Here is a 19,289-nt window from a genome sequence, read left to right on the forward strand (position 1 = left end):
ACATATAAACAAAAAGGCCATATTTATAGTCCATTTGTACAAAAAGTTTACAAAAACGTTGCCCTGGTGAAATTCTGTAATTGTCAGTTTTAATCATTGGGTTAATGTGACTCAGGTTGTTAAGTCAGAGGGAACCGGTGGGGATCAGACAGATTGAGGGGGGTGGTTGGGAAGTAGGGAGGAGGGAAGATACTGGCAAACGTGTTTGGAGTGTCTGTACAAATGAGTAATAAACCACTAAGTCAATTTCTGAATGATTAACAATGCAATTTCAAGACATTGGTTTAGGTCAACATGGACACATAAACTATATATGATTGGTGACTAACGAAGGCAGCATTGGCTCACATAGACTTTTAAATTTTCTTTAAGCACTTTATAATGTTCTAGATCCACATTTTAAAATTCCATATGAGGAGACACTGAAAACAGCTCCAAAAATACAGACTATTTAAACAAATACAATATATGTATTTTGAAGATAAATATTTGTAGTTATCTGCAAGTAAGTGTGAACCTTTTTAGGAGACTTATTTGAATAGAAATTCTGGAAAGATCTAAACCAAAATGTTAGTGATCTTTGGGTAGAAGAATTATAGGTGATTTAAAACGTATTCTTCGCAACTTTTAGTCTTGACTCTTATCTGAAAACAACAAATGTACATTCCTTTATAATCATAAAAATGTTGAAGCTATTTCGTTCTGAAGAAAAAATGTAATAGTAATGCATTTGAAAACCGATTATACCCAGCTAACCCCAAAGAAACGAATTGTTTTCTTGTAGCTATGGGAGGTTTGGTGTTTTATGATCAGGCCCTCAGATGAAGTGACTCTTAAGAAGACCAGTGAAACCAGTGGGTTGTGGTAAGGAATCCCTACGGATGGTAACGCAGAGCTCAGTTTGCAGTGACTCGCTGATTAATATTCCAGGTCCCAAGGTTGGAAGTTTCTCTTATGTGCAGTTCCTTCCAACCTGTTTGGCTATACTACAACTTTAAATATGATAGGCGGGGAGGTGTACCAATGTTTTCCTGAAGGTTCTGTCTGTTTTGGAGGAGGTGTGCATTCAACGATAGAAAGATTAGTGAACATTTTTAAGGAAGTTTATTTAAGAAAACATTTAAGCATAAATATTACATTCAACCTTGAAAAAATATTATTTCAGTGTTCTGAAGCCAAAATAAGGTTACTTTTGTTTATAGAAGTTTATCTTAAGGTCTGGCGTTAGCAATTGCCAGATGATCTACATGCTAATTAAATGCAAATAGTTAAAAATACATCCCACTGCAAAAGGTTGTATCATTCTTTAAAAATTATCTCAATGTTTTGTATCATTTCAGGGTTGCATTTAATGTTGCATTACAAATGTTGAATAATGCTTGTGTAGATGCTTACAGCAATCTTGAATGTGATTTATAAAAGAGATAATACAAAAATGTGTATTTCCAGTGCTTTGTTGAAGCATATCGTTTATTAAGAGTAGTGTCCGTAGGTTGCCAGATGTTGATAATGTATTTCTATTTCTAACCACGAAGGTGATCTCTGAGAAAGGAAAACGGGAGGGTGGAGTCTCTTCCCGCTTCTGAGGGCCTGCCTAGTGTCTCTCACAGGGGCATGCTTGCGGTATGGCCTTCAAGCTTGATTCCTACACATCTATCCCAGGGCTGGGCCCAACAGCACTTAATTCAATTTGTTGCCTTTGAAACCTATTTTGCAAGAAATAATCAAAGATGATAAATTCCTTAATTCCTTGGTTAAGCCAGTATTACTTTGAAAATGACTCTTGAAAGGTGACAAACCTAGAGAAAGGATGAGTTCAATTTTGATTTGTCAGAATAAAGATGTCAACAGTCTTCCTAAATATTATTGTAAATTGAGTCTGGGAGTCTTAAAAAAATCCAGCATTATTATGCATTATGCCAAAGCACATTCAGTTTATTTCAGAAATGCAAGCTTTAATATTATGAAATATTTTGTTATAGGAAATTACCAAAGAATTATTTATTGCTATATGATTGTCTACCTTGAAAACCCAAAGGAATCTACCGAAAATTAATGAGATGTTGTAAAGTTAATATTATAAATTATATAGCTTTTCTATATTCTTTCAATAATTAATAAGAGACCTATTAGAGAAAAGATCCATTACAGTACGAAAACAATTTCATTCAGTTCAGCAGTTATGCGGTGAAGAAAACATGAAGTTTAATAAGAGGAAAAGATAAACAAATGGAGACATACCACATTGAATCCCCCAGATTAATTAAAATACGACACCAATTGTAATTCCAGCAGTATTTGGGGAGAACATGACAAAGAAATCCTAAAATACATCTTAAAGAATAAATGTAAGGAAATAATCAAGACCAGTAAGCAAAGAAAAAGTGTTGGGGAGGCCGGTTATTTTCATTATCAGATGTTCACTTATCAATATTAACTGAGTCTACCATCAGCCTATCATAGACCCAATTTTTTGTTGCATAAGCCGAGTATGAGCAGAATTCAATACTGAGAAAATAAAGGATGTCCATACTACAGATTAAAGTGCATTTCATAAACTGCTATTCTTTCCAAAAAGTGTTTCTAGAGCAATAAGGTAGTTCTAAGTAAAGCCCATGTTATATAAATCTAGCAATCATAAATGGTGAGAGTTAGGAGTATTAATTACATGGAATTAAAATCAAGAGGGTATGTATAAAATGGAGCTATGTACCAAACTGCTGATAGAATCTCCAGTGGAGAAGGGAATGAGAATCAAGGGGTATACATGACATAAAAGCAGCCATTTTTTAAAAAACTTTTTTATTTTTAAGTAATCTCTCCACTCAATTTGGGGCTCGAACCTACAACCCCGAGATCAAGGGTTGCATGCTCCACTGACTGAGCCTGCCACGTGCCCTTAAAGACAGGGATTTTAGTTTTTATTCAATATACTTATTTTTACATTTTTACCATTAGCAAGGATTCATGTAATCCTTTTATAATAGAAAAGCAGTAGAAGAGATTTACTGATTTATTTTTCCATATAATATCCAATTTTCAATCTTGAGAGTTTTCTGTGAGAAAACACAAGGAGTAATTCAGATGTGGTCCCTACCCTCAAGGGGACTATATAAAGACACATGTCTAAGATACTTGAAGTAAGCACAAGAATGAAATGACTTCAAAGACATTGTCTAGCCTAGCTCCCCAAGGTCAGGCACCATGTTGTTTCCCTGTAATGAACAGTCCCTTCGTACGTTACTTAGTGCTAATTTATAGTGGGCACCATAATCTGTTCACCCAGCTATTATTTCTTTGAACTTATTTGTCAAATTTAGTCTCCAACATTGCTGTCAAACTGCGATCCCTAAGTTTCAAAATATTACTTTATTTTTCCTACTCTTACGGGCTACAATGTGAAGGAAAAGGAATTCACTACAATTTTAAGGCTTGGAAATGTTATGCAAGCGAAAGATGTTTGATACCTGTACAATAAAGAGCTAATTGCTTCTTTTCTTTGATCTCTTGTGTGGAAATGTGCCCGTCTGGGTCCTTCCCAAAATCAGAGGACGATTTGGGATAATTAAAATCCAGCTAAAGTGTCAACTGAAATGTGGCTTTGGAAGAGAGATGTTCACAATACAAATGGTAGGTTACCGCCGGGGCATAGCGATAATAATAATAGTAAACAACATAAGTGAGCTATTTGAAAATATTGTGAAAGATTTAGACTTTGAACCAAAGATAAAAGACACTAGATATTTTTGTACCGTGATCATCTCAACCAGAGACAAATTCTAACTGTTTGACAATGCCAAATGTTTCTTTAAATTTAGGTGCATATGACCTGGCAACTGAGAAAGAGACATGTGTACCTAGAAGGATAAGGAGCTATCCCATATGATTAAATAATACACGTGACTGGCAAACGTTTACATTACTCTAAACGTGAATGTTAAATAGCAATTCTTTTGACACTTACTTATTTTTAATGTTTATTTATTTATCATTGAGAGACAGAGCATGAGTAGGGGAGAACCAGAAAGAGAGGGAGACAGAGAATCCAAAGCAGGCTCCATCGCTGTCAGTGCCAAGCCCAAAGTCTGATGCGGGGCTCAAACCCACCAACTGTGAGATCATGACCTGAGCCAAAGTCAGAGGATCAGCCAATTGAACAGCCCAGGTGCCCCTCTTTTGATACTTTAAAATAACCAAAAGTAACTCTTTGTTTTTAGGTGTGTGTGTGTGTGTGTGTGTGTGTGTGTGTGTTTGCTGTTGTTTATTTTCTTTTTATGAGTTTACTGTGTCAAATTACACTTAAAATGAGGAAGAAATAGTGAAGAACAATTGGTCTTTATAAAGTGTGATAGCCTATTTGATCAGCATTGTTCTATAATCACAAGTGTAAGTGTAATAATAAAAATTATTTTTCTCATGGCAATGTTCAAATTTAGATTAAGTTATAGGTAGAATAGACTTTCAAGTAACAATGACAAGGTTTCAAAATAATAATATATTCTTAATATATTGACTGTAGAAACTTGGAAAGGAGTGATTTTGGTGCTGGAATCAAGTACTGTCATGATACCATATTATAGAATATGTGGATGATCACATTTTCTGTGACCCAGTGTGACAAGAATTGAAATTCTGTGCTTTGGCATGCAGAAGTATGTTTTACTTTTTCATAGGTTCCTTACATGCCGAATTCTCCCAGTTTATGACTGTAGCTCTTTCCACATCTCTATGTAATTAAAGAGCTGGGCACACACACATTTTAAAGCGCATACAAATGGCCACAATTCAACTTGACTGGTTTTGTCCAATTATTATTGCAAGACTACCCAAACAAATGAAAAACTGTTAAAAGTTACACAATACAACTAACATTGCAACTTTTACTATTAAATGTGTGTAACTTCAATACTTGAAATTGATTTCACATAAATTTTAATCAGAATGAGTATATTACCATGTCAATTAACTGCTGGATCTGAAATAACTTTGAATTTTTTAAAAGTTAGTACAAAAAGGAAAGCTTGGTGAATTACTGGAAAAGTGTCAGGCAGATTATAAGCGAATACCTTTCCTAAAACTGATCTTAACCTGAGTAACACCCAAGGAACGTCTAATGTGGTTCCATATCCCCAGAACAAAATAGAAACATTTTTCAGTGGTGTAAGCATTCCAATTTCTCTGGACTGGATGGGGCTGGGTGTTCTGATTATAATCATGTTTCATGGACATGGATGGGATATAAAGAAGAATGAGAGTCGTGGCTTTTTACTGTTGGAAACCATGAGCTTGACCAAAATGTGCTAATGTGGTCTTCTAAAACAAATGTATACTATTGAAGTACTTTCTATTTGGTATCATCATTCTGCAGACATGACATTCAATCCAAGAACCAAATTTATGGCCAGCTGAAAAAGTAGCCCAGGAATTCACAGAAATGGAATAAAAATAAAGCAACAAACAATAGCGAGAAGTCAGTCCTTATAATTCATGGTTCCATTTCAGGAAATCATGCAATTTTTACAGATAATAATGATTTTTTCAACCCCCCCCACCACCCTTCAAAATGTTTAATCATGGCCACATGAAATAAGCTATGTTTTGATTGAAGAGAGTCCAACTTCTGAATGGGTCAAAGATGCTGAGGATTAGAGGGCAAGACTGAAGTTTTCTTTAGGAATGAGGAATTGTTTTGTGTTTCCAGATTTGCAATGTCTCAGTCTCTCCCCCCTACCTCCAAATCTCTAACCCTTCTTACTCTGACAGCTGAGCCTTTTTAACTTCTGCTTCTTAGGCAGTCTCAGTTTCCAGCTCTGGGAACAAATTCTGCTCTAAGGTGAGCAGATTGATTATAAGGAGCTATAGACCTGTAGTTTACCAATTTAGTGTTACACTGTTGGTTCTATCTTGTACTCCTATGCAGTTCTCCGGAGACTAATTCCCATTTTAAACTCAATTTCCTCAGTGGCTGATTATTCATGTCACTGAATTCTTGATATTATTTAAATGACCTTCATTGGTGTAACTATTATAACCTAAGTTCCACCCTTGCTCTGTTTAGATGTATATCTTGGGTGTTGCAATCTATTTTGACCTTAACACACAGGTATTTGTTTCTGTCCATCTCTCTTGAACTGAGTTTTATTTAAGCAAGAGACTGTTTTTTAAAACCAATTTGTGTGGATCAGCATTCCAACTGCTGGCTTCACCTTAGGGATCCACCGAGCACTACTCTGGTCTTTGAAAAAAAGACCTTCAATTGAGCCACTCAGTTTCTTGCCAAAAGAGTCCTCTAGCCATTTGTGTGAGGTGGTATGCCTGTCTGCTCATATTCTTGATGGTTTGGGGAGAAGTTTAGGGGCTCTGCCTCTCAGGTGGCAACTTGTATGTTCATTTTTCTGAGTTCAGCCTCTAGATCAATTTGTTCTTTTCCTTACCTGTGTTTCTGAGTCCATCTCTAATGTTCAATTTTAAAAGAAATCATATATATGGATGTATATATGAACAGCCAGGGGGTGGTGGGGGGAGGAACTCAGGGTCCACCAGTTTTGCATACAGACTGACCGGTGTCTCAGCCCTGCCTTCTGCAGCATGGGCTCCTTCAGGTCTGGGTCATCCAGAGGCTCTGCGGGTGAGTGTGCCTTTCCCCTAATTGGTATCTCTCCTCTCCCTCATTTCCCACTATAACTGTCTTTGTAGGCTAAGTTAAACTTCTTAAAATGAATTCGGATTTCTTGTCTCTTATGAGTTATTTCTTATTCTGTCTCTTTCGGGGGAGGGAGATGAATAGCTTCATGTCTTTAAAGTCTTTTGGTGGAGTTTCAAGTGGAAGAGAAGATAAATGCTTGTGGTCATTCTGCCACATTCAATCTGTACTCCATGCATGATTTTTGACCTTCTTCTGTATTGCTAGTTTTTCCAAAGTGTGTTTAGTGAGGTGTTAATAGTTGTTATTAAAGAAAGAAAAGTGGTTCTGTGGTCAAAAATGTTTGGGAAAAACTGGGTCAAACTAAGCTACATAGTTTCCTTGCCATAAAGGCTTTTTGGATCATTTAAAATACTAATATTATTTGAGAATCTTTACAGTGGAGTAGTACACAGAATTCCCCAAACCACAGATCCTGTTTTTCCTTGGCTAGAACATCAGGACATAACATAGGAAATGCTAATCAAGGCAGTGCAGAGTCCATCTTAGTTTGACTTTTAAAGGTCAATAGTAACCCACCCCCTCAAATGAGGACTTATTGCAAAAAACATAAAATCATTACGGGCCAACATCTCTTTCTCAGGCATGCTGACATTCTAGGTTCTATACTTACCATAGAGTGACTGACACTCTTTGTTCATCCTTTATTTAATTATCCTTTTTCAAAGAGAGACCCTGATGTTATCGGTGTTACCATCATTCACAAGAGGATGCTCCTTCCAGAACTGGATTTTGTGCCACACCATTTCAGAAAAGGCTGGACTCCCTCAGGGCTAAGGAATTTGTTTTCAGCAGGCACTGATTTCTAATCTAATTGTCTAGTGGAAAAAGCTAGAATCCACTTGCAAATGATGGAATGAACACTAATTACTTTACATGGAATAAGCTGTCCAGAGTCACTTTCCCCCAAAAGGTCTTAGGAATGGTAGACTGTGAAAGCTCATGTGATTATTCTTTAGTTACAGGGCCATTGAAAGATTTTAAATGACAACATTGGGTTGGAACTGTAGACACATCGTGGTGGGGATAAGAAAGATGAATCTGAGTAGTTGAAAGTGAAGGTTCTAAGATGAAAATATTGCAAAAGTCTAGGGCAAATAAATGATAGAGAAGAAGAAGCCTTCCAGTCAATCTTGTTCATTTCCCAGCACCGTATAAATATTTGCAGTGTCCTTGACCTGATCCTCCCACCACATTATCAGGGGACTTCCTCCTACGCCCTCTTGTATTACTGATGTATTCCTTGGTATAGATTATTGCCTTTCTGCCCATAAACATGAGAGTAGTTCCTCACATAAACTTCTCCTAGACTTCCTTTTCTAAATCCAGTATCTTTCCCAATTCTTCCTTCCTTCCTTTCTCTCTCTCTTTTTAACAGGTGGGGAGAGAGAGAATCTTAAGCAGGCTTCATGACCCTGGGATCATGACAGAGTCAAAATCAAGAGATGGACAGTTGGACACTTAACCAACTGAGTGCCCCACCTTTTTCTTATTTTCACTTGTTGAAAGGCTTTACCAGCCTCCTTTTCTCATTTCTTATACCCCCCTCAATCTATTGCAGTCTAATTCATGCCCCTAAAATTTTATTGAAATTACTTTTTTTTTTTAAAAAGTTCATTTATTTTTGAGAAGGAGAGCACAGTGGGATAGGGGCAGAGAGAGAAAGAGAGGGAGGCACAGATTCTGAAGCAGGCTCCAGGCTCTGAGCTGCCAGCACAGAGCCCAGCGCGGGGCTTGAACTCATGAACAGTGAGATGACTACCTGAGCCAAAGCTGGATGCTTATCTGACTGAGCCACCCAAGTGCCCCCAAAATAACCCCTTAAAGTGATCAGAAAAGACCTTCTCAATGCCAAATCCATGACTATTTAAAAACCCTTATCTTAATAAATCTATCCATTACATTTGACAACATTACTGCAATTACTCTTTACAAGATTTTTTTAATGTTTATTTATTTTTGAGAGATAGAGTTAAGTGTGGGAAGGGCAGAGAGATGGAGACACAGAATCTGAAGCAGTCTCCAGGCTCTGAGCTGTCAGCACAGAGCCTGATGTGGGGCTTGAAGCCATAAACTGTGATATCATGACCTGAGCTGAAGCTGGACACTTAACTGACTGAGGCACCCAGGCTCACCTGAAATTACTCTTAATGTGATCAGAGAAGACCTCAATGCCAAATCCATGACTATTTAGAAACGCTTATCTTAATAAACATATCCATTACATTTGACAACATTAATTCTATTTCAATATCTCCTTACAAAGGTTCACTTTTTGACTTTCCATTGTACCACACTCTACTAGAGTTTTCCTCTATCAGTTTATTTTCTAAATTAAAATGTTCCTATTTCTCCAAACTTTGCTTATATATTGGTGTCTCCAAAAGTTCCTTCCTCAGTTCCTCTTACTCTACTCACTTTTTCTGGATGACCTATTTTCACTGCTTCAACTGTTCTGTTTTCTGATGACTTCCAACTTTTTATCTCCAGCCCCACCCTGTACCTCATGCTTTAGACTTGTAGAGCCAACTTCCTGTAAGAGATCTCCACCTGGATGTCCTACAGGCATCTCAACACAACATGTTCAAAACTGAATTCATCATCTTTTCCCTGAGCTGGTACCTTCTGTCATTCTCTGACTCAGTTTCTGGTTCAACTGTACTCCATCACCCAAGTTAGGAATCGCCTTTGAGTCTTTCTACTCTCTCATGCTGCAGATAAGATCTACAGGTTTTATTTTTAAAATAGAGCTCATATTTGTCTCCTTCTCTCTTATGCTTGCAGTCTCTTTCCTAATTTGGGTGAACTTTCATCATCTCTCACCTGACTTCTGAAAAAGTCTCCTAACTTCTCTCCCAGACTCTGTCCTCTTTCGTTCTGTCCCCCTTGATGTTATCAGACTTACCTATTTGAAACAAAGATGTGACCACCTCATTTCTTTATAAAACCTTTCATTGGCGCTCCACTACCTGCAGGATAAAGTCTAAGCTCTTAACCATGCTCTGGTCCTAGCCCACCTTTCTCAGGACCATATTATAATCCATGTTCTACAATATACAGAATTGTGTGTGATTTTCTGAGAACATGAGGATATTTCAAAGCTAATGTGGTTTACATTGTCCCATGAGGTTGAATGGCCTCCCTTCTGCTATCACCCTATTAACCTGACTACTCATCCTTTAACAATCAACTTGGACAATTTTCAAGAGGAGTTTCACTTAATCTTCATATTGGGTTAAGCACCCTTTCTTGGTGTTCTTACAATATCTTATTCATATGTCTAACATGCTACTTAACATATTATTTCATAATATGGGCTTTTTTGCCTGAACCCTGACTACACTGTCCTGAAGGAAGAGAGTGTTTGTTATTTATGTTTACATTACTTCCATTTAGCTCAAGAACTGGACTCACAAAACAAATGTTGGATGAATAAAAAATGAATAAAAGAATAAACAAGGTTTATTGTTGCCATAGGTAAGATGACTCAGTCCAAAACTGAGTATGAACAGAGTACGGGGAAAGGTTTGGTAGAATATTTAGTAGGTAAGGATTTGGTAAGTAGCTGGTCAGAGATTGTTGAGGGCTGGGGAAAGATAAAGAGGAGTCAAGAATAATCCTAGTTTGTAAATGAGAATGCAGTAGAGTAAATTCAGGTCTTCTAGAGAAGGCAGTTTAAAAGGACTATTCCTTCTCTCTTCAGGGATGTACTGAGTTTGAGATACTCAAGGAAACTCTAAAAAATGTTCTAGCTCATTTTACAGTACATTAGTTCACATAGACACTCAAAAATTTGTTGAATTAAATTACCATTGGTAATTTATTAAAAATAGCCATGCTGATAAATCCTGGGATCTGTTATCCAAGCTAACTGTATTTGGATCAGTTGTTCTTTTTTCTTTAAAAGTCACTACCACAGTTTTCTAGATAAATAAATTTAAAGGCATTTTTCTTCATTAGATTTATGACAAACTTTTAAAGTTTGAAGGAGAAAGGAGAAAACTTTAAGCCCATAACACAGAAGGAAAACTTTTCTAGGCCAGATAATCCTTTGTTTACATAACAAACTCAAATAATCAAGAGTGTAAGATGAATTAAGTACGAAATCATCGCTGACAAAGAACTAACAATCTTCTCCTCCTTCCATGGTGCCAGAATGAAAGGAAACTTGCTGGTTTTAGAGTGGGGTAGCAACGCCAGAGGATTTTTTTTTTTTTTTTTGGACTGAGTCAAGAGCTGTAGCTACATCTGCTGGAAAACAGAGATATCATATCAGGTCTGCACAACAGATTAGAATAATTAATAATCACGTAACTGTTGAGGGTTTGCCCCTTCTGCAGTCAACTTTGGGCTGATCATATTTTTGTATTCTTCCCAGGTTTTAGTTTGTTCATACTAGATGTTTGCCACACAACTAACAACACCATCCAAAACCACTCTTGGGCAAAAACTACCTGGATCATGTTTGTTGTCCTGCGTAAACACTGAGAAAACAAAATTCCATTCCTGCCCATGAAGAGAAACACTTGCTTTTCTAGTCAGCAGGCACGTTTCAGTCAACATTGATGCACACCAGTTGGGAAATTGTTTAGAGATTCATGGTGGCAACATATTCTCTCGATGTGACTTGACCGATGAAAGAGGTGCCCCAAGCCCTCTCATCTTACCTATGGCAACAAGAGTCAACTGATGCAGACTTGTTATGTCTCTGATAGAATCTTCACTACAAATCAGAGGACGCAGCAAGATCTTACTGTAATGTTTGTAGCAATCCTTCTTGGGTATGTGAAAATCTATCATGGGAATGGTTCAAATGAACACCAGAAGATACAAACTCAAATTCTCATGGCTCTAGCACAGCTGATTTTAATTCTAGCTATTCCTGTATGACAAATTGCTTTGCCAGCTCATAAGATGAGCACAGAGGAAAAAAATGATTATTAACAAACTTCTGCCTTTAAATACATTTTGCATGAGACCAATAATCTACTTTTCCCTGGCTTGCTACATTAATCATCAAATCATCCTTTGCAAGGGCCTTTAGATTTTCTTGATTGTTCATAATAGGCTAACAGTGATTTAAGATGTTGGGTGATAGCTTAGAAAGATTATAAAACCTCAGTGTCAGCAGTAGAAACTTCCTGGGCTACAAGAGGCGCATATTGTTTGAGACTTAAGCAGCAATTATGCCGAAGTGAGTAATGGGTATAGAGACTTTGTGATGAAGAGAGCCAGTTGAGAAAGATGATCTTATCACTCTGCGGTGTAACTGGAAGGGCAAAGGCTCCCAAAAGTATTTTAGCTGAAACAAGAAAACTTTGAAATGGTAACACTGCTCCAGAATCAACTAAGATAATTTATTGGATACCTATGTAGCTTGCCAAGTCAACATGAATTAAATACAGGGCTTGGAGTGCCTGGGTGGCTCAGTCAGTTAAGCATCTGACTCTTGGTTTGCTCAAGTCATGATCTCATGGATCGTGAGTTCAAGCCCCATATTGGGCTCTGCACTGACAGTGTGGAGCCTGCTCATGATTCTCTCTCTCCCCCTCTCTCTGCCTTTCTTGCTCTCCCTCTCTCTCTCAAAATAAATAAATACACTTTAAAAATAGGGCTTAAAAAACAATTTGCACATGATGATTACACATAATTATAAAGTCAAATAAGTGACATAATTTCACCTGACATGCTTAAATCATTGTTATGCAAATTGAAGTTATTTTTATAAGTAATATTTATAAGCCAATATTCCCGTTCTGATGGTTCAAAGAGTCTTTGTTGTAGTTCTCAAATTCCATGACTATTAGTGTCAACCGGTTAATGCTGTGACAGGAGATACATGTAATGCAATCGTGTGGGAAGGGCATCTTTTCTTTTTAATTGGAGCCATGCTTGGAAGACTTCTCCTTTTTAGACTTCCAGAGCACTAAAGTTGAAAAAGAAAAAACAGATACCCTCCCCCCAAATACTAATTGAAGACACATTATATAAAAATAAGTAAATAAATAAACATTTTCTAAAAAAGGCAAAAAAAAAAAAAAGATCAGTATGTTGTCTTTCAAAGTCCCTATTTTATGTGGATTTTGGCAACCTTTGACTTGTTTTTGCAGCCAACTATGATACTGGGCTGGCTCAGCTGCAAGACTATTTTTTCCCTTTCCTGGCTACCTGCTCTTGTGTCTCTAAGTCTTGACTTGTTGCAGATAGGAGAGGAACTCAAAGGGTGTTATATATTTTTGTGTGTGTGTGGAAAAAACAAATAAATACATAGTCTCCTACAGTGTAAAATCTGCGCTGTGACAGCATGGTCAGGCTTCAGGTTACCAGATCAAACCTTAAAATGCCATGTTCTCTACTGTGGGTGCAGGTTCTCCCTTCCCTGAGACGCAGTTCCATTTGTCATACAAAATTATATGTAAAAATATAATAGAGATTATTCAGAAGAATCAATGCAGTGCCAATAATTTTGGGTAGCCATAAAAATCTGAGGACCAAACTGGATTCTGACAGTCATCTTAGGGCTGAAAAACAGGATCCAAGAAACCTTTAGTGTTCATTTCCCTAGTTAGACCAATGACTGCCTTCCGGTTTACCAAGGGGGCCATTTGAGAAAAAACAGGAGAGCCCATGTCTGACAAAATGATCAGATGAGACATCTCCCATTGCAGTTTCAGCAGAAGCTCCTGAGATCTAGAGCAAACAACAGAAGCCAAGCAACTTCATACTTAAAAGCAGTGTCTGGACAATGTATGCAAAACTTGAAAAAGCATAGACAAAATCCAGTTTTGCAAACCTTTGTCTCATTAAAAGAATAGGAAAATGAAGATGAAGGAAGGGAGAGATTTTCTATGTGAGAAGTTGTCCAGATAGTTGACAGTCTTCCTCCCTCATACGGAGTTGCTTTACCCTTGAGTCAAGCCAAATGAGAGGGACCTTCAAGAGACCCTCTTTAAGAAGTGGGCATGTGTCCTTTGGGGTTTGGGGAGCAAGACACTGTGGCTATAGATAAGCTTTAAGGTGGCTGGAGACTGAGATAGCAAGAGTGAGACCAAGAGTGAGAAAGAGTGAAAGAGAGAGAGGGTTGTATTAGCAGCTAACTCTATTTCTAGCAACAGCAGAGCAAACATGCATGGATGTTTCTGGTGAACCAACGGTGGGCAATTGATTATAGCAAGCCTAGTGCTATTTTGAATAATTTTAAAGAGGGTGCCTGGAGGGGCAAGGTGACCCACAACAGAGGGAAGGTCAATTGGAAGTCACAGGGCCCAGGTGTTGTGACTATCAAGGAAGCATAGCCAGAGGGCCCCAATGGGAAGAAGAGTCTTCAAGGTAGTCTACAGAAGCACTTTAACAAGAATTGACATTCTCTACCCAGAATGCATACCAATGGGTTATGCTTACACCAATCAAGTAAGACTTTTATTGTCCTTAACATCCCCCTAACCTGACCCAGTGAAGAAAGGGGGTGAGAGAAAGAGGAAAGAGAGTTCCTATACCCTCTCTCCTCCATCGGGCTTGGAGAACCAAGCAGGCCTGAGCTGGGGGGAAGAAAGTGACTTCATGTGGTTATAGCACAGGACTGGGCAATTTTAGGACTGAACTGATATTCTTCTTATGCCTGAAAGTGATTGGAATCCTTTTATTATAAGAAAGTGGTTTTAAAGTGTGGGACTTACCAAGATTTTATTCAAGAGATAAGCAGGAAATAATCACAGAGTTTGAAAACGTGGGGAGGTGGGGAAGGGAGGCTAAAATTATTGTCTGCTATCACCTTACCAGCTTAGCCTCATGCATTACTGACTACAAATAAAGTCATTTTCACCACGGGGTGTTGGGGACTACTCAAAACACAGGCCCACCTGTTTAATGCATTGGATAAACCATAGGGGAAAGGTCATTCATTAGTGTAGCATATTAACTTGTCTTGATTTTCAAGCTCCACCAAAGACATTTTCTACCTTCTTTGGCCACCATCTCCTAAGAGAAGGCTGAGAGTCTATTTGTGAAGACAAGTGCTCCACAGGTTTCCAACTTCCTGCTTGCAGTGACCAGTGATCTTAGTTTTTATGTGTCTACATAAAAACGAATTCTTTTTTAACATCTTATTTTGTAGAGTCTCGAGTTGTGATTGCTAAATTCTTTGGCTGAGTGATGTTGAATATATCATTTAATCTCCTCCTGACATGGTTTTTGAAAATACAAAGTAAGACTGACAATGCAATTAAAGAAACAATGAGAAATTTAAACAATCAAAAGCTATAATAAATAAATACCTCATGGAAATGACATCCACACGTCCCCTGCAAAAACTCCTTGTACCGCCCCATCGTTATAGTAAATGTGTCAACCACTTCATAGCCATATGTTTTTGCAGCATCCAGAATAATCACATTTTCTTTCCATAAGTTCTGAACTTCACTCTGTATTGCAAAGAATAATGAGAATTTTTATTAAAAGGATTATTTTATGATTTAATAACTCAGGTACAAATCATGTAAATATCATCTCTTTTACAAATAGGTCCAACTGCAAGAAAAAGAAATTCACATGCATTTTTTTTTTATTTGAGAGAGAGAGAGTGGCAGGGGTGGGGTAGTGGTAGAGGGAGAGAGAGAATCGTAAGCAGGTATAATGGTATCATAATCTGAGCCAAAATCAAGAGGCAGATGCTCAACCTACTGAGTCACCCAAATGCCCTTCACATGCATTTCTTAAGTAAAGATACATTATCAATTTTTACTCAAAATATAAGTATAAACATGTATGTATATATAAAACACCAACATATAAATATCTATAATGACACACAGTTTGGAACTTTTCCTTTTATGAAAAGTAATTAGGTTTATTTTCCACAAAGACCATCAAAATATTTAAAATTCTCACTTTAAAAGTAAAAATTTGAAAATAAGAAAGGCTGTCTCCATCTATTTGGACTTTTATTCATTTAGTCACTTAAATATTAATTAGTATCTGTTTTGTGCTTAGTTCTGCTAAGGGACAACAATACAAGGGAAAATAAATCCTGGCCCCTGCTCTTAAGACATTGTATTCTAACAAGCAAAATAGATTTGTGAACATTCACTCAGTCCTTTAATGGATATAAATATACTGGGCTCTGGGCTAGTAGGGAAGAAGGAACAGCTGTGCAGGGGTAGGAGGGTAGCTGGACAGTGAGACTTCAGGAAGAGGTTCCAGAACAGAGTAAGGTTTGCCTATTGGATGAGGGTGGGAACAACAAAGGGGAGTGCACTTCAGGGGGCAGCAGAATTGAATGAAGTTTCCAGCCGCTGCTTCTCTGGATCATATTCTTCCTTCCCTCCCCAACCATGTCTGATGGCGCTTGGCAGAAACTTTAATTCAGATCCACAGCTGAGAGGAGGGACCCTCCACTAAATACTCTAGCTCTGAGATTCCTCATCAGTTTGACTAGGATTTTTTTGGACTGAGCTGTAGTCTGAGCTTCTTCCTACCTCATCCATCCTTCTACTCTCTTCATATCAGACATATAGTCAACCACAGTGCCCAACGCATGGTAGACACTCAAAACCTATTTGGTGTAAGACTGAGGGATATGCACTGGGTGCTGTTGCATGAAACTCTTGGCACCCTTCCCTTTATCCTTTCCAGACATTCTCCTTAATAAATCCCCTTATTCTGCTGATCTTGTCTGCTGTCTGTTTCTTAGAAAAGCCATGCTCACAGAGGGAGGAGAATGCTTTTGCCTTTTCTAAAGCATAAAAATGCTTTTCATTTTCCAAGTGAAAAAGTGAATCACTTGCATTTGTTGATCAGGCTGCAAAATAATAGAAGCAGTACACATAGGTCTAATTTTCTGTCTTCTCCACTGTGCTTGCTTGCACACCTAATTTTTATGTGACATCGTTCCTCCCAAAATAGAAGTAGTGAATAGAAAAAGTTCCCAATGTAGGAATCTAGAGGAAGGAAATCCACGTGAATTTGGTCTGTGTCACCATGTGAACAGTGATGCTCAATGTTGTCTGTAGGCTTCTTGTTGTCCAGTTACAAGTATTTTCTCAATTTTAATATGTCTGATCATGAAAGGTATATGGAACTTTACAGTTAGCAGTTTCTAAAGAGAGTTTTCTAGAGAAAGGTTGGTTCTATGGGAAATAGATTCTGAGATGGGATTTTGCATCACAGAAGAGAGCTTTGGGGATCAACACATAAGGAAGTGATGTAGTTCCAACAGAGGCTTCTCTGGATCCCTTTGGGAGTTGTAGAGCTGGTGTGGTCCCTTCAGGATGGCCCAAATTGGGGGAAGGGGACTGAAACTTGGTACTCCTGCAGTGGCAAGTTGGGGGTCTGCCCAAGAGAAAGGCAGTTCTGCAGGCAGTTGGGTGTGAGTGCTTACTGGGTCACACTCCCAGTGGCCCAGTTGAATGAATAGCTCAGCCTTGAAGGGACGATCTGGGAGCAGCTAAATCATATGAACTATTACTCACTGCTTCTTGCATGGGATATTTTTTGAAAGTCTACTATCTGCTGAGAATGGTGTTTTGCATTTGGGGTACCATAGTGAGCAGTGCAGCCCTCCCTCCACAGTCCTTGCTCTCACAGAGATTAGTCTAGCAGCAGAAACAGACAATCAAGGATTGTATCTGTTGAGTGATGTGAACAAAGGCACAATACACTATTATAGGAGCTCAGAGCAGGAATAGCCAATTGCGTCTAGTGCGTCAAGTAAGTCTGCCCCCATGGTAAACTAACACTGGAGGGTGACTGGAAGCTGTTCAGATGAGGAGTTGGTGAGAGCGTGGGCTCTGTAAGGAAGGAATAGTGAGTTCAAAGACCTAGAAGTGTCTGAGAGAATGATGTGCTTGAATCACTGAAAGTTGTGCAGTAGGACTGAGCTCAGTTGTGGTGTACGCATGTGTGGGTGTGTGTGTATGCACTAAACTCAGTAGTGGTGCATGTGTATATGTAGGGATGAGTCTACAGAGAAAGGCAGAGGCAAGCACTTGACTGGCCTTGAAACCCTATGATTGAGTTCAGCTTTATTTTTTTGCCTCCACTTGCTATTATCCCTTTCTCTTTCATTCCATTCTTTCCTCTCTGCTCCCCCACTCCTTTTGTCTTCATTCAGTTTGAAAAGACTGATGAGGACCATCAAAGCCCTGGTGGGAGGCATAGTATTTAACACAGGATCTGGCACAAAGTAAGTGCTGTAGAAATGTTCGCTATCTGCTGAAATGAACTGATTCAGAGTTAGGAACCTACGGATAAATAGAGGCCCAAGTACTCCAGTTTCAGTGAGGAGGAAAGTGGGTCTCAAAGCAGAGTCCTCAAGAACCAACTGTAACCTTGACTATAGCTTTCAAATAACATTAAAGGAGATTCAACTCAAAACCCATAACAAAAATTATCAAAGGACCCATCATCTAATCCCTCACAGTCTCCAACCTTCAGCTACTCAACATGCAAAATACCTCCACTCATTTTAAATGACCCTAACCTCCTCACACGAACTCCAAGAAGCTGAATTTGGAGGCTTGACTTGGGCCACTTTCTACCAGTTCTGATTTTGCATCACAGATCTGGCACCTAGGCAGGCAAGGTTGCAAGATGGGAGAGGGGGTCCTGTAATTTGTGCCGGGGGAAGCAAGGAGTGCTCAACATCGCCACAAAAATAAATCTCACTCAGTTTACACAGTAAATGGAAAGCTTCCTCTCTCCTCAATTCTCAGTGCTCCCCTAAGCTCCCTGAAGCAACTGCACACAAATCTGCCTGCCTGTGAACTCTCCTCATTGAACAAGAGCAGTTGGTTCTCCTGCCTACAGATGTTGCCTCTCTTTTTTCTTAGACTTCTATTCAGTGTTGAGACTAATTTACTCTTTTCTAGAACTGGACAGAAGCTTCTAACTCCTCCCACTTATGAATATCCAAGCAAAGGAAAAACTAATGTTACTACTTCAAAGACTATTTTTTGAAAAGCAATCAATCAGAAATCATCATCAAAAAAGCCACTCTTCCCCAAAGTACTCATTGATACTGACAATTTCATTTGTGGCTCCAGCATGAGTCTTTAAAGGTGTATGAAACATTAGTGGGGTAAGGGGATACTTAACGCTTAATCTCTCTCCTCTACCCCCCACCCTCAGTTCTTGGATTTTTTCATAGCTCGACATCCCCTTTCTTCTGTTATGAGCTCAAAGCATTATTCACAATGTGTTCAGGGGATATGGTCTCCTTATTTCCTGGAATAATTATAACTGATTTGAAATCATAATCCTTAACTCTATTATCCCCCCTTGATTTGTATGAAGGCTGCTAAATATTATGTAGTGCCTTGTGAGTCTTTTTCAGACACGAGTAAAGATTCTTAGAGGAACCACAAAGTTCACAGAGCCTGGAGGGAATGGACCTACCTGTGTCAAGAAATGCAGTCCGTCTACTGGGAGATGAAATCCAATTCCCAAAGTTTTGATGATCACAAGGATATTGAGTAAATTTTCCCTGTGAATCAGAATCCTGAGGTCATAAACTTTTATTACATTTCTGGATGTTTGTGCTTACATAAACAAATACACTGGAATTCTTTTAGAATGTGATAATTGGCAGAGA

General features: G+C 38.4%; 1 protein-coding gene across 1 annotated transcript in view; it reads right to left on the bottom strand.

Annotated features, from left to right (window-relative positions):
- Positions 1–19,289, bottom strand: part of CPED1 (cadherin like and PC-esterase domain containing 1) — a 275,534-nt gene that overhangs the window by 13,459 nt on the left and 242,786 nt on the right. Inside the window, exons 20-21 of the mRNA XM_029918194.1 lie at positions 19,094–19,181; positions 14,977–15,123 (exon numbers count right to left, since the gene is read on the bottom strand). Of these exons, the coding sequence (XP_029774054.1) occupies positions 14,977–15,123; positions 19,094–19,181 (235 nt within the window). The remainder of the gene's footprint in view (positions 1–14,976; positions 15,124–19,093; positions 19,182–19,289) is intronic.

Source organism: Suricata suricatta, chromosome 2 (genome assembly GCF_006229205.1).
Source record: "Suricata suricatta isolate VVHF042 chromosome 2, meerkat_22Aug2017_6uvM2_HiC, whole genome shotgun sequence".
Lineage (NCBI taxonomy): Eukaryota > Metazoa > Chordata > Mammalia > Carnivora > Herpestidae > Suricata > Suricata suricatta.